This window comes from Haemaphysalis longicornis, unplaced genomic scaffold, assembly GCF_048455015.1.
Source record: "Haemaphysalis longicornis isolate Haplotype H1 unplaced genomic scaffold, Haemaphysalis longicornis Haplotype H1 scaffold_3, whole genome shotgun sequence".
Taxonomy (NCBI): Eukaryota; Metazoa; Arthropoda; class Arachnida; order Ixodida; family Ixodidae; genus Haemaphysalis; species Haemaphysalis longicornis.
Genome location: NW_027526335.1, coordinates 224,320,017 through 224,347,899, shown reverse-complemented (window position 1 = coordinate 224,347,899; position 27,883 = coordinate 224,320,017). Strand labels below are relative to the sequence as shown.

Sequence of the window (27,883 nt, the reverse complement as noted above, 5' to 3'; positions counted from 1 at the left end):
GGAATGAAAAAAAATGCACAAGTAAAGGTATCACAACCACACAAAGGATTTTTTCTCCACGGTAATTGAAAATGCAGAAAACCCAGAAACTCAGCCATCCACAGATTTACTTGTATCTGCGACACCCTCAGACGCTGTGCGCTGTTGTAGTCGTACTAAAATATCAACCATAACATAATCTAGACACTGGGATACTTGCAACTGTGTACAACCACTATCTCCGCAGATAATTTTCTTAGTCTGGCAATTTCTCCAGTTAGGATGTGAAAGAAGGGAAAAACTTTGGCTTTGATGGCCTCGCTTATTTGATGAACGCTAATGAGATCTATTGCCTCGGGGCAACTTCAAATCAGTAGCAGTAATTGAACAGAAATCCCATTTATGTGGAGGTGCACACGCAAAAGGTTAAGAGGAAAAAAATCAACTTCCTATTGGTTCCTTGCAAGGGTGCATTTTCCCAAGAAGCCGGGTTACCTTCCGAAAGCGTTGCCTTCCCAGTAAAGGCAAAGGGCCAGGCAGGGATATTTTAGGTACGTGCACGTAGTCAACCGACAGGTTCCAGGCTCGATTAAGGCACACAAATTCATGCCTTCCGCTGTCAATACGAACAGTCTAATATAAGAAACAGGGAAGCAGTATATGCTTCTCGTGTATGAGACAATGATGGCACATTACAGAATCCCATAAGCATTTGACAACGTAGGTCGCAACATGGTTCTCTTCATCTAGGCCAGTCCGACAACAGGCAGCACGTATGGTGACAAACGACATTTAGCATGACCTCTTACCCTGGCAGTCTTCATAATGTAAAAGGGTTTTTGTGAATGTACTGTTTTCACAATATTACAACTAGCAGCAACAATAACTTGCGAGTGGAGTTTGGAGACTATACGCTGTTGTTAGTGGTTTTAATGATATGAGGCATGTCAATGATAAAAAAAACCGTTTGTTCCTTGAGTCAACGATAGTCTTTTCAGTGGTCACGCCTGATTGAGTGCCGAGACTTGCGTTAGATTTTAGGTGCTAATGGCAAGGTTCAATAGATGGAATACAGTTGCGGTATCCATCAGAAGCATCAATAAGGTAGCAAGAAGCATTGCAGGCAGTCATCAATACAACTGAATAACTCTGGGAGAACAGTTGGCACGGCCACTTTTGTGAGTCCTGTGAGGGCACGATTCATGAAGTGCTTGCACCATGTTTGGTATGACGAATGCAGCTGGCTGGTTGGCTCTGTCTTGAGGGCACCTGTAGACCTGCACAGGTGATAGGTGATATAGTACACAAACTGCTTGCAATGACAGATGATATGCGAATAGTCTGTAAATTTCAGTGCAACTAGTATTCAAGTATTGCCTCCAGTGCATGCCACCTATTTAAAACACACGTTCTCTTATTCTATTCAGCAATCATGCGGTCAAGCTATTAGCAACACTTAAAATATGGGTCTTTGTAATTTCGCAACACTGGTTAGGCACATTCTTAATGCAATTCACCTATTGTTTGGGTTAACAAGAATGATAACGCTGCTCACATAGCCTGAATCCCTTTGTCTTTTTTTGTAAAATCAGGACGAAGAGCGAGAGCGAGCTGAACGTTAAACAAACCTGTTGCCCCACGGGCTCGCGAAAGAAACGCATCCCGAGAACGGGCACCTGGCAAAAGTATATTTGGGCGCTGTGTGGGCACCATGGCAAGCAGCAGTGAGCGTCGTACTGAGTACTACTGACCGCCAAAGGCCATGCCTTAAAAAGATATGACAAGAAACACACAGTTCCGACTGAATAGGTGCAATCTGCGCAATACGTGTTTAATGAAACTAGCCAAAATATGACCAGAGAAAAGAGAGCAAACGCTTGAAAAAACGGCAAGTGTGGAACAGTTGTATGCAATGCCTGCGATACCGGAATTGATATACGATGTAGAACGAAGACCAAATTTGAAGGTTTCAATGCACTGCACACTCACCCCGCCTCGAGCAAAGCTGTTATCTGCCGACGAAAGACGCGTTTTTACCGTACCTGGCGCGCCAAAGCGAAGCGACGAGCGCGCGTTATCTGCGTCGGCGAGCGGGTTCGCTTTGTACGCAGGCAGCTTGGTATGTACCCATGTGTAAAACTTACGATGAGTGTAGGGCTGCTGGTTATGCCCAGATAGGTCAAATTAATGCAGATACGGCTACTTCGCCGTGTACGTTAGCCCGGACGGCTTTGCAGCGCATCACGGCCATAATAGCAGTAACAGTTAGCCAAGCTAGCAATGGCTAGCTAGTGTAATACAACGCAGCCTGTGGCTGACGTAATTCAGTGCAGCGACAGCGCACAACGCCTGCTTCGCCTACGGACCGCCGGCCGGCCGGCCACTTCCGCAACTCACAGCCGTCGTTTGCGGCACGTAAACGCTACGTGCGACGACGAGCGCGTACCGCTGGCATCCCTCAGCGCTAGATAAAACGGCACAACCAGCCTAAAATACCATTACGTCCAGCTAAAAAATGGTGTCTTACGCCTTTCCGGGGCGTTTCCAAAGCGCTTATCTTAAAGACGCAGCACTAGCTATGCCTGATTCCCTGAGGTTACGCAGTGCTCGCAGCGTTTGCAGTACAAGGAAACGTAAATATGATACGCCACACCAGCACTTTAAAAAAGAAAGTCTCACCTTTCGTTCAGGATGCAAAACCGATGTCGCAAATAAAGCGCTAGGCGTTTCCTTCTCAACAACAGAGGTTAGCACGAGGCTGCAGAAACGCACGTGCAAACGCTGCCGAAAGAGCCAAAGGGCGGCTTGAGCTTGCGGCTTGGCGGCTTGGCCAGGCTTCGCGCAAAGAAGCCACAAAAATTTACATTGACAGCCATTCAACTTATTACACAAATAAAAATGTGTAGTCTAATGCGTAACAAAATTTTAAAAGTATAATATTGTGTGTTAGCTTAATTTTAAATATATAGTTTTTTACCACTTGCGCCGACTGCCGGACGGCGCGCGAGTCACGCCACTCGGCCGCGATAAGCCCGTGTGTCCACTCTTCTAATTTTTTTATTTCTCTATGGTTGCGTTATTTTTGCGCTCTCACCTTCAATTTCCAGTACTCCCCAGCCCGCCTGACAGCGAATCCGTTTGGTGCAAGGTCGCGAACTTTTCCATTACCTTTCGTGTTATCTATCGTCATCGAACGTAGCTCAGATGCTCGCCCTTACTGCGTTCATGCACGAGCGTATCTCGTCTTCAAGCCTGATCTGTCTCGGCGATTTCAACGCTCCCGGTATTCTGTGGCCTTCTTTATCTCTCACCGGTTATGACGCGGAAATAATCAAAGTTCTTTTAGATTTTTCATTATCTTTTAGTCAGAAACGAATCAGCGAAGCCAACACTAGAGGTGCCGCAGTTTTGGATTTAGCATTTGTTAGGCCCCATCTATTAGATAACGGCTGTGAATGCGAGGTTACTGATGGCATTTCAGATCACATCGCTTTTCTCGTTTCCATACCCGTTCGGGTTGGCAACAATTGCTTTGTTTACTCTACATTTCCTGATTTTTTACGCGCCGACGATTCCTTCATTATCGATTATTTAAGCGATTCTTTTGACGATTTCGAACAACTTAGTTTATCGAATGATGTGAATTCCTTGGTGGCTTCTTTCGAAAATATTGTTGCAATTTGTCTGCAGCGCTTTGTACCCCTTATAACAAAAATCCTCGCCTTCCTTGGATCTCGCGTGGTATACTTCACCTGTCGCGTCGTGTTGCGAGGTTAGTGCGTGCAAGACGAAAAGGTAATCCCCCTAAAAACGCCGAATTTAACGAAGCTAAAGAAGAGCTCCGCCTCAAAAAGAATTCATCTAACGATTTTTACTTTAAGGTTACATTACAAGGTTTACTGAAAACTAACCCTAGGAAATTTTGGACTTCAATTATACCCTCTTCAGCCTCTACTAATACTATCGTAGTTAACAATGTCCCGTCTAGTGACCCAATAACTCGCCACTGCCTTCAATAAGTACTTCCAGTCAGTATTCATAACAGACAACTTCGAAATACCCGATTTCCCACACGAGTCGTATTACTCAATTGGCGATATAACCGTGTCTGTCGAGGGGGTTCTAAATTTAATTTTGCACCTGGACACTAAGAAATCCTGCGGTCCTGATGGAATTAACAATGCTTTTCTGGTTAGATATTGTGTTTGGACGAGCCGGTACTTAGGTGTAATTTTTAATAAATCATTATCTACTGCGACTGTCCCGTTAGTATGGAAATTGGAAAAAATATTTCCCATGTTTAAATCCTGCAACAAACAGTCACCATTGAACTATCGTCCGATTTCATTAACGTCTCAATCATGTAAACTTCTCGAACGTATAATCATCATACATATCATGAAGTTTCTTGAATGTTATAACATTTTGTGTAACGTCCAGCATGGGTTTCGCCGCGGCTTTAGTACAATAACTCAGCTTGTTGAATTTTCCCATGGCATTGCCACCGCTTTTGACAAAGAAAAACAAATTGACGCAATTTTTATAGACTTATCTAAGGCTTTCGACACCGTTACCCACTGAAAACTCCTTCATAAACTTCGCGTTATACTTAACAACTCGGCCTTACTTGATTGGATTGCTAGCTTTTTACATGATCACTCCCAGTATGTTTCGTTTAACTCCACAAATTCGCCGGTAGTACATGTGTCATCAGGAGTTCCCCATGGTTCGGTCCTGGGGCCACTTTTGTTTTATTGTATATAAATGATCTGCCTAATATATCCGCAAACGTCCGTCTCTACGCTGACGATTGCGTGTTATACTATGTAATTAACACGAATGATGATAATATTTTACTAAATGATTCTTTTGCTCAATTTTGCAGGTGGTGCCAGACATGGCAAATGAATATTAACTTTACAAAAACAGTCACTTTATCTTTCAGTACACACAGTTCTGTTTCTTTGTTTAATTATTCTTTCAACGGCTCTTCTCTACTGCGGGTGAAAGAAAATAAGTACCTGGGCGTCATCTTCGCACCTACCTTGCCTTGGTCAAGGCACATTGATTATACATGCAACAAAGCTCTAAAAAGGTTAGGCTACCTAAACCGTACATTGCGGGAAACTCCACTTGAAAGGAAATTACTAACATATAAAACGCTCATCCGACCCATCTTAGAATACGCCTGTACCATCTGGAGCCATTATAAAGTATCTGAAATTAACACACTTGAATCTGTTCAGAAAAAATCCATTCGTTTTATTTTCCGCCCTTTTGATTGGAGCTTTTCGCCGTCATTCCACCTTGCTACACTAGAATTACAACCACTGTCCGAGCGCCGTGAACGCGAATGTCTTAAACTTTTACATATTCTTACGAATACTCCGCGCTCCTCACGAATACTCCGCGCTACTACTACAGCTATATTTCGCCCGATAAACTTCAATCTACTAGAAATAGCCAAAAACTCAACCTTGCAACTTTCCCTCCACGAACTAATCTATTTAAGTACAGCTTCTTCCCGCGAACAATTGAAAAATGGAATCTACTACCAGGTGAATTTAGGTCATTGCCTTTGGAAAAAATTTTTTGGAGAATTTAAATTGATTGCGTTATATCAGTTTTGCGTAATTTCAATATCTTGCTGTACTTATTATCTATTATGTCTAAGCGTTATCAATAAGTGAATTTGAATGTGTTGTGTTTTTATGTGTTATTCTGTCCAGAAAAGAGTTTTGCATTCTATGTACCAACCCACTTCTGCAATAGCCCAATTCGGCTGCAGTATGTATAAATAAATAAATAAATAAATAACTACGTTAATATAAGACACAACACACACTCATATCTTGACTTGGCTATTGCCTTCGCAGTTCTCTTTCCTCTTTTCGAGTGGGGTGTGGGCACTGACCCATATGTCAGTGACCACCTCCCCACCTCACTAACATATATAGGTAAAGGCCCATGCAGTCCATCTTCCCAGAACAGGTTCAATGAAGCAAGAGGTAACTGGAATACATTTACTGAGACATCCAAACTACACTACACAACCATAAGACACCTACACATAAGACACCTACACAAGCTTCCTAACTTCTCACGGCGCACATCGTCGACGCCGCCGATAAGTCCATTCCTCACGCCTCTGGTGCCCCACGCAACCAGAGGAGGCCGGTGTGGAGTGAGGACTGTAAGCGGGCGCGAGAGGCCCAGAACAAGGCGTGGGGTACCCGCCGCGGTGGCTCAGTGGCTAAGGCGTTGCGCTGCTGAGCACGAGGTCGCGGGTTCGATTCCCGGCCGCGGCGGCCGCTTTTCTGATGGAGGCGAAAAGCAAAAACGCCCGTGTGTACGAGATTTCGGCGCACGTTAAAGATCCCCAGGTGGTCAAAATTAATCCGGAGCCCTCCACTACGGCGCGCCTCATCGCCTGCGTTGCGTCGGCGCGTTAAGCCCCACAATCAATCAATCAATCATCAAGGCGTGGGGTGTCCTTCGTCGGTACCCCACGTCGGGTAACCTCGTTTTGTTCAAACGGGCCAAGGCGTTTGGAAAACGTGTGCGCCGTGAGGCAAAACGAGAGAGTTGGCACACGTTCTTGACATCCATTAATTCATACATGGACGCACACCAAGCCTGGACACATATACGTAAGCTCAAAGGAGAACAGACACACAGCCTGCCCTGGTTAGCGTAACAGGGGACACCCTCGAAGACCAGGCTAACACGCTCGCACAACACTTCGAACACGAGTCTAGTTCAGCACACTACACAAACACTTTCCTGAAACAGAAAACATCTGCAGAGAAGTCCCTGCGTATAGCAACAAGTCGTACACTTCCTACAATTCTCCTTTTTCAATTCATGAGCTGAACCCGCCGCGGTGGCTCAGTGGCTAAGGCGTTGCGCTGCTGAGCACGAGGTCGCGGGTTCGATTCCCGGCCGCGGCGGCCGCTTTTCTGATGGAGGCGAAAAGCAAAAACGCCCGTGTGTACGAGATTTCGGCGCACGTTAAAGATCCCCAGGTGGTCAAAATTAACCCGGAGCCCTCCACTACGGCGCGCCTCATCGCCTGCGTTGCGTCGGCGCGTTAAACCCTACAATCAATCAATCAATTCATGAGCTGAAGGCAGCCCTGACCACATGTTAGCCTTCAGCTCCAGGTGCAGACAAAATCACATACACCATGATACAACACCTACACTCAGACACCCTTGAAACACTTCTACATCTATACAATAAAATATGGCTTTCGAGAACCATTCCATGCTCTTGGAGTAGTGTCTTTCCTGAGGGAAGGGAAGGACCCTTCCTCTCCCACCAGTTTTCGGCCCATTGCTTTGACAAGCTGCCTGTGAAAGCTCATCGAGAAGATGATAAACAGGAGGCTCGTGTACTTTCTTGAGTTCAATGGTCTTCTCGAGAGCTGCCAGGCAGGCTTTAGGGCAGGGCGATCCACTAACGATCAACTCGTTGCACTCGAGTGTTTTTATTCATAAACAGTTTTGCGTAACAGTGTTTTTTGACCTTGAGAAGGCCTATGACACGGCCGGCGCTACGGGATCCTCAGTGACCTGAAGTCATTTGGAGTCTCAGGCAACATGATGAACATTTGCTAGTCGTTTGTCCGAAAGAACATTTTGTGTGAGAATTGGTAGCGCACTCTCAAGGGTTCATGTGCAAAAAAATGGTGTTCCGCAAGGTGGAGTTCTAAGCTGAACTCTTTAGATAAGATGAACTCCCTTGCGGAGGCATTGCCACCAGCAATTTCTTATTCAATGTATGTAGACGACGTCCAGGTATCTTTTCAATCATGCAATATGTCCATCTGTGAGCGTCAAGTCAGCTCGGTGTCAAAAAACTTGCTAGCTGGGCAGACAAAAAGGTTTTAAACTTAACCCAGAAAAAAGCACTTGTGTTGTCTTCTCCAGGAAGCTTGGGATCCATCCGCACCCAGACATTACCCTTAATGGCGTTTCGATTCTTGTGAGGAAGGAACACAAGTTCTTAGGTGTAATATTCGATAATAAACTACCATTTGTTGCACACTTGAAAAAATTTAAACAAAAATGCTTAAAAACTATGAGTATTCTTAAAGTTCTCTCCCACCAGTCGTAGGGTGCAGACAAGCAACTCTTTTTGCGTGTTTATAGCGGCCTAGTTGGATCTCGCTTGGACTACGGCACTAAAAATGATGGACCCCGTGCTGCATTTAGGGCTACGCCTTGCTTGGGGCGCTTTGCCCAATAGCCACGTCCAAAGACTTTATGTAGAATGCCATAAATGGTCCCTCGATCACCAGAAAGTGTATATGGACGTTTTATATGCCTCAAAACTCATGTCTATGACAAATCATCCTTTTACTCCGACCATTGATGATACATCCTCACAGCAAATTTGTTAAACCGCCCATCAATCTCTAGGCCGTTTCCTCTAAGACTTCGTGAAAAAGCTTCTGAGTTAGCAGTCTTGTTGGGCAGCTGGGTACTGTCAAAAAAACTTCCGTTGGGCACAAGGGATGACGACGTGGCGTGGGAGGAAGATGAAAGCCTGATTTGTCGGAATGTCCGTATATTTGTTAATACGTGCACCGTTAGCGTTATTTTTGTCTCTATGCTCGAGGCGTGTAGCTTTCAGGCAGACAGAAAAATAAAAAGCCGCAAGACACAAGAAAAATATTGTGTATTGATCTAATGAATTGTCATGCCTGTAAATAATTAAGGACTTGCACTATCAGCTACGTTTTTCGTTTCTAGGCTGGTTAGGTTCAAAAATGAACGAATACACACAGAAAAACAACCCTGGCTCGAAACAAAATTTTCAGGGCTGACAGGGTAAAAGACGAGATAAAAAACAACTTGCGAGTCGGCGTTTTTCGCGTTTTCTTGGGTTCCCGTCCCCGTCGAATTGTGCGCAGTCATTTTAACCACGTCTTCCCAGATTTTGTGGTGTGGGAACGTTTCACCTGTGTAAAGTTTTCGTTCAAGTATTCCGTTAAATTTTGGCTACAAAGCTGACTCAAGGGAGAGACAGACTCACAAACAGACCACTGTATCCGGGTTGAAGTATCCCAAGAAATACTATCGTATTTTCAATTTTGATAGGCTGTGTCGCGCCCCCTTATCCAGTGCCCCGAAAATGAAACGGGGAAAGCAGCGCGTGCCTCGTGACTTCCCTGCACGTTTCCCAGAAATTTATTTTAGATGCGACGCATCTCTTGCTCTGAGGCATGTCCCTCCTGCGTCGGCGTAGTCCGGCGTCCGCACGCCAGCTGCGCATGCGCGACTCTCCTCCCGTCTTCTCTCCGACGGCTGTACGCGCAATGATCTCACTCCGCCTCATTATCATAAACAACAGCTGTGTGCGCGCGCTTCGCTCGCTTCGCTCCGCTTTTGTCGCGCAAGTGTGCGCATGCGCGACTCTCCTCCGTTGTCTCCTCTTCTTGAGGTGCTGTGAATATAAAGCGGGTATCGCGCTGCGGCGGTTCAGTCAGCGCTCGCTCTCGTTCGACTCCGCGTGACTGTGCTTGACGACTGCGTGCTTGACTTGATTCTTCCGATGAAGATGTGATGGAAGCGACGGTCTCTTCATGAAAAGTAAAATTACACCCATCTTCCCGCGTATGAGAACACCCGCATGTGATGGAATGCATCATACGCGTTCACAACACGTTTCACCCGATTTAGAGAATCAACCCAATGGAAACGCCAATTGAACCCCCCGATGCATCGCATCACACCAGGGTTCCCCCGCGGGAAGATGGGCGTAATTTTTTTGTTAATTTACAATATACTACAAGCCCTTTCTCAGGCCCAAGCAGGATTGGGGTACAGAATACAATGTTCTGTGGTCCATGTCAACAAGGCAAACATGTAAATGAAAAAGTATGCATAACGCAGTACAAAAATTTCTTCGAGAGCTGGTTTTCTGCCGCCTCTACTGCATGAGTCCTCGACGCTAACCGATACGTGAGAGTCACCCAAATTGTCGTCCAAGGCAACAAGCACGAGGTCAGCGCCTATGAATCGGCCCCACACGGCATGAGCAAGGGAGTCATACGAGGCGTCCCCCTCGGAGACACGGTTCAAGAAATCAACGAGAACATCGTCACCGAATTTAATCCCACTGCTGTAGAGGCCAACCGCATCGCCAATACGACGTCTGTGGTGATCGCCTTCAATGGACCCAAGGTGCCGAATTACGTTCGATACGGGGGCCTGCTCGCCAAATGCTCGCTGTACAGGAAGCAGATAGATATCTGCTACAAGTGTGGTCGCCTGGGTCACCGCATGGATGTTTGCCCGAATCCGACAGACCGGATTTGCCGAGGATGCGGTGCTCCAAATCCCGATGAACAGCATACGTGTACCCCCAAGTGTGACCTCTGCGGAGGCAAACATTTGACCGCAGACAAGGTGTGGAAAGCTCGCTTCAAGATCCCGTACGTGGTACGGAAACGTCAGTGGGAGCGGAGGAACGCCAACACGTCACCAGAAGCCTGCAAACCACCACGTCAGGAGAGACCAGCTACGTCAGGGAACCGGAGCCGCTCTCTATCCCGTGACGACAGGAAAGGGCGGAGCAACAGCTGTGCCTCAAGGCCGGGCTCGAGAGCGTCGTCGCCGGGTGACGTGGCCGGGAGCAGCTGCAGCGGGCGCCGCCGGGAGTCGCGCTCAAGGTCGAAGACCCGGGGACAGACGCCAGCCAAGAACGCCGCTAAACAGGTGGGCTGGGCAGATAGATCTCCTATCGCTCTTAGCAACAATGATTTCCCTCCACTTCCCAGTACCCCTAAGAAAGATTGTGAGGAATGCACGCAACTCAAAGCGCTTATAGTTAGGCAGAATCAGCAAATCAGCGAGCTTCTTGCGCGCATGGAGGCGTTAGAAAAATCAAAAAGCAGCGAGGATGACACAAAACGCAAAATTGCCAAGAGGGACGCTCAGTCAGAGCCCCCTGTGACAGCTATGGAGGCAGAGAAAATTGAATCGCGTCCATCGGAGGAGCCAGCGTGGGCCGAGCCCATTCAAGCCCTCACAGCGATGGTCACACAGCTTACCAGCCAGCTCGGCTTGGTAACGTCCAGGATGGCCAAGTTCGACACGCTCGAAGCTAATGTCAACCAGTTGATTCTAACCACCCAGAAAGCCAAAAAGGGAGCGCCGTATGGAAAACCATGCATGGGAAGTAGTCTCACGACCACCAGCCTGAGCCAAGATGGAGGACAGTCGTAAGAACAGGAAGTGAGATACAACGACCTTGGTCCAATGGAACTGTCGAGGAATAAAGGACAAAATAGGGGAATTGCAGCAGTACATATATAATGCGGAAGACAAGCCGGATATCCTTGCAGTACAAGAAACGAATTCGCGACCGAAACTCCCTGGGTACATCACATACACCGATCCCAGTGAGAAAAGCACGGCAATCCTCGTTCGAAGCAATATAGCTGCTACGCAACACATGACTGGCCAGAGAGGGTGTGAACATGTTCTATTGGAAATCCACAGCAGAAGCATAGGAAGCAAAGACAACATCTTTATACTCAACGCGTACTGCCGGCCCTCTAAGAAGGACCTAGACATAGAGGGCACGTTACTCGACAGCAAGAGAGAGGCGGGCAGCCGGCCTTTATTGATATTAGGAGATTTCAATGCGCCTCACTCGATATGGGGCTAAAAATTCTGCTCAAAGAGAGGCAGGATGCTGGTGAACCTCATGGATCAGCACAACCTAGCCCTCCTCAACGAACCAGACACTCCCACCCGCATGGGTACAAGTACGTCCCGTGACACCACTCCAGACCTTACCCTGCTGAGTGGAACTTTAGACGTGTCGTGGCGGAACACGGGGGTAAACCTGGGTTCGGACCACGATATACTAAACATCACGATCAGGGGGCCCATGTTCAAGGCAAGAATGGGAACAGCAAAGCTAACTGACTGGGACAAGCTTCGACAAAGGCAAGCAGCCGACGAAGATGAGAACATGAACAGCACCAGACCATATGGGGAATGGGCCAAAGAGCAAATCGAGCTGGTAGCGAAATATACCCAGAAAATTGCGCCCACACTACAGACACCCTTTGTGGACGCAAGGCTTGCCCACTTCTGGGAAGCTCGACACAGCCTCACCAGAAGCTGGAAGAAACAACGGCACAACAGGAAACTTCGCAGACGCATCCATGAGCTCAACAAGCAAGCTGCTGAATACGCGACCCAGCTGTGCAAAGAGAACTGGCTGAGCGTGTGTGACGGTCTACAGGGCACCCTGTCTACCAGGAAGACGTGGTCTCTCCTCCGTCACCTGATCGACCCTCTCAGCAGCAAAAGCGCCACTAATTGAAGCCTCATACGCACCCTCAACAACTATACTGGCGGTGTCGATGAACTCATCAACGACCTGAAGGCCAAGTACCTGAAAACTGAGAAGGGAGACATCGCACCTCAGGACTATGCAGGACCTACCAACGAAGCAATGGACAAACCATTCACCGACACCGAATTGGTCGCGGCAATCTCCGAGAGCAATAAGGCCAGCGCGCCAGGACCCGATATCATTACCTACAAGTTACTCAACAACCTCGGGGACAAGGCCCGCAGAGAGCTGCTCCAGTACACTAACCAAGTCTGGGAGACTGGCAAACTCCCACCTGAATGGAAAGAGGCAGAAGTCCGCTTCATACCCAAGCCTGGGAAGACACCTCACATTGACAACATGCGACCGATATCCCTCACGTCCTGCGTGGGGAAGATCATGGAACGTATGGTACTCAAGAGGTTGCAGCGACATCTGGATGCCACCGACCAGATGCCGGAGACAATGTATGGCTTCAGGCAACACCTAGGCACCCAAGATGTTCTCATACAACTTAACGAGCTAGTAATCAAGCGGGCAACGAAACAGGCGCCCCGAGCGATACTAGCGCTCGATCTCAAAGGTGCCTTTGACAACGTCACGCATGATAGTGTCCTCCGCAACCTACGCAACACGGGTTGCGGAGTGAGAGCGTACAACTATATCCGAGACTTTCTTAGCAACCGAACGGCCATGATCAGAATAGGAGAGAAGACATCCCAACCGATCTTACTGGGGGATAGAGGAACACCGCAAGGTTCAGTTCTCTCCCCACTCCTGTTCAACATTGCTCTCCTGCCGTTGCCCCAGCTTCTCGAGTCCATTGATGGCTTGGGACATGCATTGTATGCCGACGACATCACCCTCTGGACTGCGAGAGCAGGATCGGATGGATGGATCGAAGACACGCTCCAAAAAGCAGCTGAGACGGTTAACAGCTATGTGAAGGCCTGTGGCCTTTGCTGTTCGCCTCAAAAGTCGGAGCTGACCATTGTTAGACCACGTACATCAGGGAAACGATCAGAAACCATTGGAATCACTCTAGAAGGGATCCGCATCCTTCCGGTACCTCAACCCAGGATCCTAGGCCTCTTGATCCAGGCAGACGGCAAGGCAACGGCTATGATCAGAAAAATCAAGCTCGCGTCAGACCAGATCTTGAGCATGATCAGGCGAGTGGCCAACAGGCGGAGGGGTCTGAAAGAATCAGACACATTGCGCCTCGTTCAGGCCTTTGTTACCTCAAGAATTATCTACGCAGCGCCGTATATGCAACTCCTGAAAAATGATGTAATACAACTTGACACAATAATCAGGAAAGCCACAAAGCAGGCCCTGGGTATTCCCACAAACTCGTCCACAACAAAATTACTAGAAATGGCAGTCCACAACACAGTAGCCGAGCTTATAGAAGCCCACCTGTCCAATCAAAGGGTCCGCCTTAGCCATACCAAGGCGGGCAGAAGCGTCCTCCGCAAGATCGGATGGCAGCAATCCCACTATACCTGTCACGGCCAATTACCCGAAGAGTGGACTGACAAGATGGAAAGCAAACCATTACCCCGCAACATGAACCCCACAAGGCACGCCGGACGGCGCGACGCCCGGGCCAGAGCCCTCTCCAGGACCCTGGAGGAAGACGACACTGTCCTCTACACAGACGCCTCCCTGCCCAAACACTCCACAAGGGCAACGGTCGCGGTCACCGGGTTGGACAAGCTGGTCACCTGCGCATCAATCAACACTCCATCTTCAGAGGAAGCAGAAGAAGTGGCGATAGCCCTCGCACTCCTGCAACCTAACGTCACCAAGATCGTTACGGACTCACAAGCTGCGTACAAGAACTACAGATCTGGCTGGGTGTCCCTTGCGGCTCTAAAACTCCTCGAAAAAGCTAGGCCTCCTAAACAAAAGATCGAATTAGTTTGGGTCCCGGCCCACTCCTCTGTTGAGGGCAACGAATATGCTCATCAACAGGCCCGAGCGCTGAACTCCCGGGCCACCGAGGAGGAGGGAAGGGGATGGCAACCCATCACCAGCTACACAGATATAGTCAAATATTACAGGGACAGTAGGAAGACATTCCCACACCCCCACCACTCCTTGACTAGAGCAGAACAAGCAATATACAGGCAAATACAGGCAGGCTCCTTTCCTCACCCCTGCCTCCAGAATAAAATGTACCCTGAAATCTACAAGAACAGATGCCCTCACTGCAATCTACTAGGCACTCTCCAGCACGTCATAGGAGAGGGCAATTTCTCCAAAGACCGCCCCCCACCTATACCCATAAGTAATTCGCCTACTATCCTCACCGTTGACGAGCGATGGGAGATCTTGCTATCCAGCCCCGCCCTGGAAGACCAGCTCCGACTGATCCACAGGGGCCAGGCGGCCCTGGAAGCATATGGAACCCGTGAAGAGGGAGCCACCCCATCGGGCGCTTAACGCGCTCTGTCTGACAATAAAAGTTGTTCCTCCTCCTCCTCTTTCCCCCGCCCACCCGTGATGCTCTCCCCCGTCCGTTTCCGTCCTGGCATAAGTGCAATGGAGGCTTGTTTGAGATTTCATTTTGATCGCGTTGTCGCCGAAGGGTTGGAAAACAGACGATTCGCGCGTCGCGCGCCAGGTGTGATTCGTGCTGCCTCCGGGTGCCCCTGAACTCACGGTCTTTCGCTAGCCACTCGGCTCGTTGCTTGGACGTTTCCTGGGCCCGCTTCAGATGACGGTCGTCGGCACGCCGGCACTTCTCCGCCACAATGTCGCCCTCCGCGTTTTCCTTGCGTTTTGCGGGCATGTCTTTGCGTCTAGACTTGGCACGTCATCACCGCTGCCATAGTCGCTGAAGGATGGAAAATAGCTTATCTGGCGCCATCCTTTCCAGAGCTATGTGCACTCCGCGCACAACTAAATCCAACGCAGCGTAATGGAGACAAACACGAGCCGCGAAAAGTACTGGCGTTGATATTTCTGCTGACAACAGTGCCGCCATGTTCCACTGGCCTTGAGAAAAAAACGTACTCTTTCAGAGCCAAATTGAGATGGCGCCTTTTTGTACAGTCATTTTTTACAGTCGCTGTAGTATTTCATTTGCTATCGCAACAATCAAGCATCCGTATTATTTTTCAGAAAGGAACACTGCAAATATCACTTATGTATTGATGCTTCGCCTTAGTTATACGGAATTTTGTTCTTGCTCAACGACGTTTACAAGCATGAACATTGCCACCAGATCTACATTTATAAAAATGGTTTTGGCTATATGAACGTATTTTTCAATGTCTACTTTAACTTTGGCCGGACGGCTGATTCGAGGGACAGACAGACACAAACAACCATACAGACAGACCGAACTTTCCTCGTTCAAGTGTCTGTCTAAATGATCAAGAAGCATTCTAAAAGCGAGTTCCGGCAATAGGGCACACAAGACACGAGCTGGAAAAAACATTTATGATGCAGTACAGGTCATTGAACTGAGGATAAGAACAGGATAAAGCTAAAGTTTTACATGTTTAGGAAATTTTCAATGGATCGGAGTACATTTTCTTAGAGAAATATGTGGCTGGAGAGGAAATTAATATCTGGTATGGTTTCTGGGGAGGAAATTGGAATCTGGTATGGTTCCTGGAAAGAATGAATGTTTATATTGTCACGGGACGGGACAATACTCGCACCGGCATGGCCCACCACTAATGACGCACGGAAGATGGGTGCGGGGCGCAGCCAGCCCGGGATCAGAAATGGCTTCCTGTAAAATAGTTCTTTGCATCATGTAAATACATCACTTAATCGCCACATGGTTCGTGTCATCTGCCGCTACTTTATATTTGGTGGTGTCTGCGGGTTCATCATCCCCATCCTGGCCCCAGCATCGCATCGCGTCCGTGTGGACGCAGCCGCCAAGGACAACGAAGCCGCGCCGGGCCGCCCCAGCCCAGTCGAGACCAGAACAAGACGACGTCCCCCGCCCCGTGTTCCCCAGCCCGAAAGACCCGAAGGAGTTCCAGCCGAGACGAGCCGTGTGTAGTGTGTCGGGTCTCGACTAGATGGCGCCACGGCGACCATCATCATCAGTGGATTCTAGGTTCTCTAATAAAGCAAGCTCCCCGCCGGGGCGGGTTATGTTTCTGCTGGTAGCATCGTGTCTGTACGTGTCTCTCAGGGCTGCGTGCTCTGCCGGGGCGGTCCCTCGGCGTACCCGCTCGGCCACCCTCAACACCGTGCCCAGATAAGCCGAAGATGTGTTCCCCGGTGGAACACATCTTCGGCTTATCTGGGCACGGCTCGTACCCAGTGCGGGGGAACTTCCCCCGCCCTTCCGCCCGACGTGGCTCGAGGACCTTCGGTGCTTCGTCGCGGCTTAAGCCATTGCAGTTGCTGAGCCAGGCATCATCAACGCCGTCATCGTCATCCGTGGCGGCAAGTGATTCGTCACTGCATTTTAAATGCAGAGCATTTCTTTAACTCACGATGTCACCCGGCGTTGGCGTGCCTCGGCGTCCGCAACAGCCGTTCCAGGTGCGCCCTCTCCCCCACTCCTGCTCTCCCGCATCACCCTACCCTCCTCGCTCTCAACAACAGGTCCACACCCCTCCCCCTACACTATATAAAAAATTAATACTTACCGGCGCCTGGTTTCGATCCCACGACCCTGCGGGCGGAACGCAAGGTACATGGTGCTCTACCCACTGCGCCACAAAGCCGACACAGAATGGAAGGCTACGAACGCGCCTTATATCCTTGACTCATTCAAACTACGTCAAGAAGCTGCTGATACAACGCATTCACTACCTGTGGGCGGAACGCGAGGTACATGGTGCTCTTCCCAATGCGCCACAAAACCGACACAGAATGAAAGGCTACGAACGCGCCTTATATCCTTGACTCATTCAAACTACGTGATGAAGCTGCTGATACAACGCATTCACTACCAACAACTACCCAAACACTACGCGTTAACGCAATACACCCACCCCCTATGCGACGCATTTACTCGAGTCCCCCTCGCGGGGAGATGGGCCCTTTTTCATCCCAACACTCAACCGCATTCCATCGCCAATTTGCTCGGTCGTCATCGACCGGGGAGGGGATGTCACGGGACGGGACAATACTCGCACCGGCATGGCCCACCATTAATGACGACAAGGACGAAGATGGGTGCGGGGCGCAGCCAGCCCTGGATTAGTAATGGCTTCCTGTAAATAGTTCTTTGAATCATGTAAATACATCACTTAATCGCCTAATCGTTCGTGTGATCTGCCGCCACGTTACAATGTTGTCATGCACGGGAAATATAGTTCGGCTAATCTGGTAACTCCAGCCTCCTTGACTAAGCTGAAGAAGAAGAACGGGGCTGTTCAAAAAAGAGGAGAAAAAAGCTGGGACTTCTTCCTGTTTTGGTAATCGGCGCCAGTTTTCCCTCCGCCTTCAGAGCCAACATTCTTCTACAAATAGACCAATCCCGGATGTAATAATATTGATCTCTTCGTGCAAAAATAAAAGTTGGTCTCCAACAATGGTGATGTAGCGTGTGGTCTTGTGGTTGAGGGCTAGAGGTGCGTAGGTAGAGGGTTCAAGCTTTAAATTCCGATTGCCAGAGTTACACCGAGATTTTAAGACGCTAATTCCATTAGTGCGCATAAGTTCACTAGCAGAACCATGCCAGTTTTAGCGATAGTATATAAAACGAACTGCAAGTCTGTTAATTTGTTCGAGCTTGTTGATAGTTCCCTTGTAGCACGGGTCCCAGACAATACACAAATATTCTAACGTAGACCTTATTAGGATCATCATCATCAGCCTATCTACGCCCACTGCAGGGCAAACGCCTCTACCATAGATCTCTAATTATTATGGTCCCGTGCTAACTGAAACCAATTAATCCCCGAAAACTTCTTGATCTCCTCTGCCCATCTACCTTTCTGCCGCCCCCTCCCATGCTTGCCTTCTCTAGGGATGCACTCCATTACGTTTAATGACCACTGGTTATCTTGTCTTCGCATCGCATGCCCTCCCCATGCCCATTTCATAATTTGTACTATGTCCTTAACACGATTTTGTTCCCTGACCCACTCCGCTCTTTTCCTTTCCCATGATGTTACATCTATCATTTTGCGTTCCATTGCTCGCTGAGTCGTCCTCAATTTAAGTTGAACCCTTTTAGTGAGCCTCAAGGCTTCTGCCCAGTAGGTGAGCACCGGTAGGTGCAGCTGTTATACACTTTCTTCTTCAAGGACAATGGTAAGCTGCCATTCATTATCTCAGGATACCTGCTCAATGAACTCCACCCCATTCTAATTCTTCTAATCACCTCTGCCTTATGGTTTGGATCCGGGGTCACTACTTGGCCTAAGTAGACATATTCGCTTACCACTTCCACTGCCTTGCCACTTATCTCAAACTGCTGTGCTCTCCCGAGGTTATTGAGCATTACTTTAGATTTCTGCATATTAATTTCCCGTCCACGATACTACTCTGCTTGTCCAGTGCGGTAATCATGCTTTGCAATTCGTCCCCGAGATATTTAGCAAGGCAACGTCATCAGAAAATCTGAGGTTATTGAGGTATGTTGTTCCCAACCCAATGTTCTGAATACCTCGTCTAAACATGCTATTAATAACATTGGAGAGATTGTGTCTCCTTGTCTGACGCCCTTCCTTGTAGGCATTTTGCTTCTCTTCTTATGGAGGACGATAGTAGCTGTTGCCTGTTGTAGTTATCCTGTGGTACATTTACGTAATGCTCGTCTACACCTTGATTCCGGAATGCCTGAATTACTGATTAGGTTTCGACCGAATCAAATACTTTGTCATCACCTGTGAATTCGATGAGTATACTCCGCGCATTTCTCTATCACCTGATTATTCGTGTGAATGCGGTCTATTGTTGAATAGCCTTTACGAAACCCTGCTTGTTCCTTAGATTGACTGAAATCTAGGGTAGCAGAAATTCTGTTAGCGATTACCTTGGTAAATACTTTGTAGACTACTGGCAGTAACCTGATCGGGTTGTAAATTTTTAGCTTGTGGTGTCTTCAGTGTGTTCACGTCCTCGTTAATTTGCGCGCAGTTGAATTTTAAGATGCGTCAATACCAACTCGCCCAACTTTCGACCCTTTTACAGTTAAATTTTTAGGTCCTTCATGTTACCTTTCTTATGAATTGGTTGATGTTGGCGTTCTTCCGTGATTCCGGTACACTAGTGGCCATTAGGCATTGCGTAAATGCGTATAATTAAGGTATATCAACCTAAAAGTTTAACATGCGGGGGTGAGCGTTTGATCCGGTGTCTTAGGAAACCAAGTTTGCGGCAAGCAGATGCGCAGACACCATCGATGTATTTGAATCAATGTGTTTGAACCATGCGCAGGTGTGCAGACGCTGGTAAGTGGTATGCCCAGGTACAGTACACTTTTCAGTTTGAGGAATTGTAAAACTATTTACACAGTGTCGGTATTCAAAGGCACGTTTCTTGTTGGTTAGGCGCATGAACAGTTTTTTTATTTCGGTATTTAGTTTCATGTACCACATATCGCACCAGTTAGAAATACAGCTTCCGCTATCGTTTAAAAGAACTAAGCAATCGTCGCAAAGAAGCTGATACTGAAGCTCTCATCAGTGCACGTTATAAAATCATTGATATATATTAAGAAAAGCAACGGCCCTAGAAAGCTGCCTTAAACAACAGATTTAGGGGAAATATCCAACGAGGAGTACGTTTCTGCGAAGGAAAGTTTGACATCCACCTAAATGCAGCCACAAAGGAAAGCTCTACAGCTTTCTCAGAAACTTCGCAGTTGAACAAAAATCGTCCTCGTCCAGGATTCGAACTCGGGACCACCGCTTAACCGGAGCAGTCGCTCTACCAACTGAGCGAACCAAGAGGCTAGTCGTTTGTAGCGCAAGAGCGAATTGATCAACAACCAGAGGTGAAGGATAGGTGTTAATACAGCAGATTTAGGGTACATCCCAAGGGGATCTCCCCTAAATCTGTTAACGGGGCGAAGCGAAGACGAGACACACAAGCGCTTGGTCCCGTTCATTGCGTTGCCTTCTACTCTCGAATTCATGTACCAACCGGCTCAAGTTTCCACTCTTCTGCGGTTCCTCTTGAGTAAACCTTGTATGTCGGGCATCATGCAGAAGAACCGTGCAGACATTCTTTTGCGGTTTTGCTCTTTTGTTGTATTAAGTGCTAAATCCCCAAAATGGCATACGCCATGCTTCTCACTAGTTTAGAATGGAAGTGAAAGAAAAAGATGATGTTGGTAGCACGTCACTAGCGCTGGGTTCGTTGGTCAGTAAGGACGAAGTCAAAAGCAGTAGCTACGAGGCGTTTTGGAAAGCTAGTGCGCTGGATGGGTTCTTGCTTGCCATTAACGTCAATGAAGCATCACTTCAATTCCTTCACTTCATTTATTCTGAAGCAGCGCTGCTAGCTGTTGTTTCCATTGTTTACCCCTTCCCTCCGCCCGCCCTTTTTTTCCTGGTGTTGCACAGTGCGTATAAAACACCATGAGCCATTCCACTCGGCGATGGTGGATGACCAGCGCAGCTTTTTAGTGCACGACATTGACGTGAAAAGGAATTCAGGCCAAGGGTATTACCAAAGTTTAACATGGTAAGTGTTCATGGTGGCTATCTCTAAGAAAGCCCATAGTAAGGTTGAAAACACATTAGGTAGAAGGGGACATAATGTAGAAAAGATATACAGGCGCAAAAGCACGTAGAAAATATGCAGGCACACGCTTTTATTTTGACTGTACTGGCATTGAAAATGGTCCCCATTAATAACTTATGTGCTCAATGTGCATGCCTAAGTGATTAGAGGTCTAAGTAATGTTGTGATTTTGGAAATAGCGCCTATTATTAACCAGTCTACGCAGGATAGCGTATATAGGGGAAACACGACTAAATCGTGTTTCCCCTAAATCTCCTAAAGGGCACGCATGTGGAACCCTGGCCACGTGGATTAGCTTGCAGCAGGGCAGTGATGAAATGAAGCGAAAGCAGCGGCGCTCTTCTTTTTTGATCCCCCGCGCAGGTGGACTTGTTCACGGAGCTGGCCGAGGGCAATGGCGCCTCGGGCATCGAGTGGGCGCGCGAGCCCGAGGATCGCAGCCGGCTCTGGAAGGCGCGGCACGCCATCTTCTACGCCACGTGTGCGCTGCGGCCCAACACGCGCTGCTACGTGACCGACGTGTGCGTGCCCATCTCGCGGCTGCCCGCGCTGGTGGCGGCCGCCAAGGAGGACATCGCAAGCCATAACATCATGGCCACCGTGGTGGGCCACGTGGGTGACGGCAACTTCCACACCATGATGCTCTTCGACCCGGCCGACGAGCAGGAGTGGAACACCATCAAGGAGGTCGCCAACAAGCTCGCCAACAGGTGCGCCGCCGCGCAGCTCCCCATGCGTCCACAACGAGGGCGCCCTTCGCATTCTTAAACGCTTGTACATCATAACCGCTTGTACATCATAATGTCGCGCTTTGGAATGGGCAAAGGCAGAAAGCTGCCACTTCGCCACACCTTCCCGGTGTCTTTCTACCCAAACTCGGCGTGTCCACAAACAGATGCACAAACAGGGTTTGAGAGTGCGTGAATTCGCCCGTCGCTTTCTTGTTTAGTTTTCATTGGTCCTGCTGTTTCGTGCGTGGACGTGTCGTGGTACTCAGAGAATGCAGGCGATGAGGCACAGAAATTTCGTGTAGCAGCCCCTAACGAACAAGCAGCGCCACTTTCTTTTCTTATTTTTTTAGTTAGAAATACTGCAGGAAGCACTGCCGACCAAGCAGGAGAGGGGTTATTGTAGTTGTGTCAGTAGCAATTTTTCAACAGGTAATATTAGTACACTGAACAATACATTCAGGTAGCGCGTTCCATTCTTCAATTCTGCAGCGGAAATATGACATTTGAAAACGGTTACTTCGGCTAAAGTAGGGGCGTACAACTTCAGAGCGATTTAACCTGGTTGATTTGAGCGGCGTGGTATATATACTATACAGTCATAACATATACAGAAATAAGGGGTGGCAGTCAAGAAAACCTCGGAAAGCAAAAGGGAAGATGTGGTAGGTCATTGAAACAGATAAAGAATTTGAAAAAAAAACAAAGTGGAGAAAAAATGCCCGCCAGATGGGATCCGAACCCACGACCTCCAGAACACCGGTCTGGTGCGATAACCACTACGCTACCGGCGGGGCTATTTTTCCCCTCCCCTTTCTGGGGTATTTATGTCAATGTATTTTTTCCCCTGTGTTTGGCGGTGGTAGCCAGCGCCACTTTGACTTCTCGGGGTGAAGGGGATCTTCTTTTTAACCCCCGGGCCTTGACTCGAGTGTCAACGACATGTCGAGAGTGGTCGACCAGCGTTGAACACTCTTAAGCTCCCTATGGCACCAAGACTGCCAGAACAGAGGCCCTTGCTATGCATGTAGCGAATAAGAATAATAAATGAAAGGCTCATTGAAATAAGACAAAAATAAGGGTTGGCAGTCACGAAAACCTCGGAAAGCAAAGGGGAGGATTTGGTAGGTCATTGAAACAGAAAAATATTTTGTAAAGAAAGTGGAGAAAAAATGCACGCCAGGTGGGATCCGCACCCACGACCTCCAGAATACCGGTCTGGTGCGATAACCACTACGCTACCGGCGGGGCTATTTTTCCCATCCACTTTCTGGGGTATTTGTCAGTGTAATTTTTTTACACGAACACAACATAGCCATATACATATACACAACATATACACAAGATATCCATATACATATACATATACATATCCATATACATACACATCAATCAATTTTACTGTTATACAGACGGAAAAAAAGTTACCCTTGCAACCTGTATAGACGCAGGTGAAGCGGTTCCAATTCCAGGTGCTGCAATATGTTTGTTACACATGACGAGTATCCGTAGTCATACATTATAAGCCTTGCCGCCAATCGTTTATGCTCTCAACCAAGGCAATATCATTGGCATAGAAAGACGATATAATCGTAGAACGTAATCGTACTCCGCTAGCAACTTAATTCATTCTTTTTCGCTCTCCGAAGCGTTACATACGTTCATCATAGGTAAGTGTCCCCTTTGAGAATAGCTTTCCGCGCTTTGTCGTGTGGGTAACGGTAAGAAAGGTTTATGTTTGCGCGGAAGCTAGTCTTCGAACCATAAGGGTACATGGTCAGCCACCGCCTTCGTTTCGAGAACGAAATTGTCGCCTCTGGGGGACGAGGTGGTCGTGGAAGCAGAGGCCAAGTGTGGCAGGGCGTTTCTGACCGCAGTTGCCCTGAGGAGCATGTGATATCTAAATTCTGATGACTGGTTGAGGCCACCCCCTTGGTTACACTTGTATCTACACAAGTGTGCACACAGAGAGCAGTAATGTTCTCCCATGTTGCTTTATTACATCACTCTTGCATTTTCCGCCATATCGAACTCTGCTTTCAGTTCACGCTGGTTGCAGGGTCTTGTTCAAATACAATTAATGAGCGTAGTCATCATAACGGGTACCACCCCGCACGGGAAACCTTGAGTAATCTTGGTGACGGTATTGGCAACACCGCGGACCCCGAGCCCCCTAACATAGGTTGTAACCTAGCGTGACGATGTGTTTAAAGGGCGAGGGTTAGAAACCACGAACAACGCCGTCGGAGTCCAGATCAAGCTCCGGCAGTTGGGCTCCCTGTCTGTTTACCTGGAAGGGAGCTCCGGGACCTCTTCAGCTATCAGGGTAAGGCTGCAGAAGAAAGTACCCCCGTCCCCTGCATTTATACTATGCGATATGGTATTCTCAAAACCCCCCTCCAAACATGCTCGGTATCTGAAAAGGAGCCGCACCGAAGCTTCCTTTCCTCCTTTGCCTTTGATCTCACTCTCAAAGCATGATAATTAGTCGCGCTTTTTGATTATGAAATCTCTTGATAAGACAATGCCCATCATATCCCAGTCTGTGTTTCTTATCTCCAAGTATCTTGAAAGCCTTTTCGGCAAGTCGCACATGGCTAAGAAACTGAAAACGGGAGAAGTTCAGGTTGAGGTAGATAACAAACCACTAACCTTCTACACTACCTTCTCGCACAGACACGCATGGTTGATGTTGACATCACAATCACACCCCGTCGCAGTCTTAATAGCTGTCAGGGTGCAATATCTGAACTGGATATAATAAATGAGACCGAAGCAGATCTGCTCGAGGGCCTTCATAACCAGGGTGTATGAGAGCGATGTGGATCACCATACGTCAAAACCACCAAGTAATACCGACTAAACACATCGTCTTGACATTTAACCGCTCAACACTTCCCAAGTCAGTCGACGCAGGCTTCATGAGTTGTCCAGTCCGAACCTACATACCGAACCAACGCCGCTGCTTCAAGTGTCAGCGGTTCGGGGTCGACACAAACTCCTGCCGCGGCAGACTGACATGCGCTAAATATGCGTCACAAGAAAACCCGACAAACAACTTCAAATCCACAACCCTCGCTTGTTTAAACTGCCAAGGACCTCATGCAGCCTTTTCCAGGGCTCACGAGAAGTTCAAACATGAAAAACAAATAATCAACTTAAAGGTCACTGAGAAAACATCACATTCCCAGAGGCGCGAAAGAGGTTCGCCTCTTTCCCCCTGGGAAAGTATGCTGACGCAGCTCGCCGGGAGGGGGGTGGAGCGGCGTCTGGTTTCAGCTGGGACTCGTTACCGCGAGTCAGACTTTGTCCTGAAGCCGCCCCTCCTGGGTTGCCTTAGGCAGCCCAACCCGTCAACCACACTGCTTGCTGAGGCAGCAGCGGTTGGGTTGCCAATCGTCTCCGTGGAGAACGATGCCGCTGCCGCTCTGCCTCCCCGTCCTCCAGTACATTGAAGGATGGACACCGGAGGCCCCGCATCGGCTGCCTACCCCGCCGAACCGCCTGTGCCGCCTGTGGCTCTCCGGAAGCCGTCGGCGCTGGCGGCTCAAACGACGGACACCAAGTGCCAAGTCCAGGGGGCCCGGTTTGTCGCGCACCCCTCTGACATCTTACGAGGAGATGGATGCCGACGTCCAAGCAAAGAGAAAGACCCAAAAAGCCCATTTCGAGAGTACAAGCCCCGAAAGACAACACATGAAGACGCACACACACACTCCAGTAATTCTTAAAGGTAAATAATCGGAACAGAAAACATTATCCAATAGAACTGCAGAGGCCTCCTCAAAAGTTTTGATGATGTGTATGAGATGCTGCATGCTAATCAGCCAAGTGCCATGTGTCTCCAAGAAACACACCTAAATTCCAAACAAACAAATTTCTTAAATAGCTGCATGGTATTCAGAAAGGACAAGGTTGGCTGCAGCACACACTTTTCAGGTGGTCTGGCCATTGTCGCACGGAAAACATTAGCATGCCACCCTCTCTCGTTTAACACTTTCCTTGAGGCTGTAGCTATCCGCAGATAATATTTCATAGGTTGAAAACGGTATTCTCCCTCTACATCTCCCCTCACTTCCAACTTTTAAGCTGTGATTTCGAGGCCCTGGTACATCAGCTACCCGAGCACTTCATTCTCATAGACGACCTGAATGCTCATAACTCTGATTGGGGCTCCTGCCGCATGGATGCCCGAGGTCGCCTTAAAGAAAAATTCCTATCTACAGGGGCGTGCCTGTTTAACACAAACAAGACTACATACCATAATCTAGGTCACAACACTTACACCTGGATTTCGCTATTGGCTCTGCAGTACTCTTCCCATCTCTGGGATATTGGCACTCACCCATATATAGTAGTGACCATTCCCTACCTCACTGACATATTTACGCAAAGGCTCAAGCCGTCCATCTTCCCATGACAGGTTTAATAAATCAAAAGCAAACTGGAGTACATTCACAGATACATATAAACCACAGCACACAGCCATAGCACACTTACATGTAGACGACGCCGCCCACCTCCTTACGGCCCACATCGTCGATGCTGCCAGAAAGTTCATTCCCCAGGCCTCCGGTCCCCCGCGCAACCCAAGGAGGCCCTGATGGAACGAGGACTGCAGGCGAGCACCTCAGGCCCAGAACAAGGCGTGGGGTGTCCTTCGCCGGTACCCCACGTACAATAACCTTGTATCTTTCAAACGGGCAAAACACTCGGGAAACGCGTGCGCCGTGAGGCAAAACGGGAGAGTTGTCGCACATTCCTCACATCCATACACTCATACACTGACACACATGAAGTCTGGACACGTATAAGAAAACTCAAAAGACATCAGACACACAGGCTTCCCCTGGTTAGCACAACAGGGGACACAATAGGCTAACACACTCGCACAATACTTCCAACACGTGTCCAATTCAGCACACTACACTAACACTTTCATGAAATACAAAACTTCTAGTGAAAAGAAGTCCTTCTTGGATAATAATCAAACATCTCTCATAACTCCCCTATTCACTTCATGAGCTGAAGCTAGCTCTCAGTAATTGTAAGCCTTCAGCTCCAGGTGGAGGCAACATTACATACACTATCACACAACACTTACACGCACACACACTGGAAACACATGTACGCCTCTACAACCAAATATGGCTTTCGGGGCGCCTTCCAGGGCCTTCGAGGGAGGCCATCATAGTGACTTTTCTGAACTAGGGGAATGATCTGTGTTCCCCTGCTAAATATAGTCCCATCGCCCTGACAAGCTGCCTTTGCAAGCTGCTCGAGGAGATCATCAATTAGAGACTCGTGTACATTCTAGAGTAGAATGGCCTTATCGAGAGCTGCCGGGCAGGCTTTCGGGCGGGGCGATCCACGAATGATCAAGTAGTTGCTTTAGAGGCCTACACTAAAGATGCGTACATACATAAGCATTACAGAATGACAGTATTTTTTTATATTGGAAATGCGTATGATGCAGCCTGGCGATACGGCATTCTCCAGAGTTAAAATCTTTTGGTATTTCAGGTAACATGCTGAACACTCTATCTAGTTACATGTCTACGCCAGCATACCGCGTCAGAGTTGGGTCGGCACTATCAAAGGTTCACGTGCAGACGGCGTGCCTCAGGGTGAAGTTTTGCGCTGCATATTGTTTATCGTTAAGATGAACTCCCAGCGAAAGGCACTGCCATCGTAAATGACGTTCAAATATCTTTGAAATCATGTAACATGTTCATATGTGAACGTCCGGTCTAGCTAGGGGTAAACAAACTTTCTCGCTGGGCAGACGAAATTGGTTTCAAACTAATTCCTGCGAAACGTACCTGTGTTATATTCTCAAAAAGGCGCGGCATCCAGCCCGATCCTGGCCGATGTCTTTCTCAATCGTGACTCGATTCTAGTAAAAAAGGAACACAAGTTTTTGGGTGTGGTGTTTGGCGAAAAACTCACATTCGTCCCCCATATCAAAGGACTCAAACAAAAATGCCTAAAAACAATGAATATTGTGAAAGTCCTATCTCACCAATCATATGGTACAGACAAACAAGCCCTGCTTCGCCTGTATACCTCGTTGGTAGGGTCACGGTTGGACTACGGAAGTGTTGCGTATAGGTTATCCACGAAAAGAGCACTTAAAATTC

General features: G+C 48.2%; 1 protein-coding gene across 2 annotated transcripts in view; it reads left to right on the top strand.

Annotated features, from left to right (window-relative positions):
- Positions 1 to 27,883, top strand: part of LOC144176015 (putative D-lactate dehydrogenase, mitochondrial) — a 149,952-nt gene that overhangs the window by 112,163 nt on the left and 9,906 nt on the right. For both annotated transcript variants that reach the window (XM_077705118.1, XM_077705119.1), the window contains exon 6: positions 21,379 to 21,725. In XM_077705118.1, coding sequence (XP_077561244.1) covers positions 21,379 to 21,725 — 347 coding nt within the window. The remainder of the gene's footprint in view (positions 1 to 21,378; positions 21,726 to 27,883) is intronic.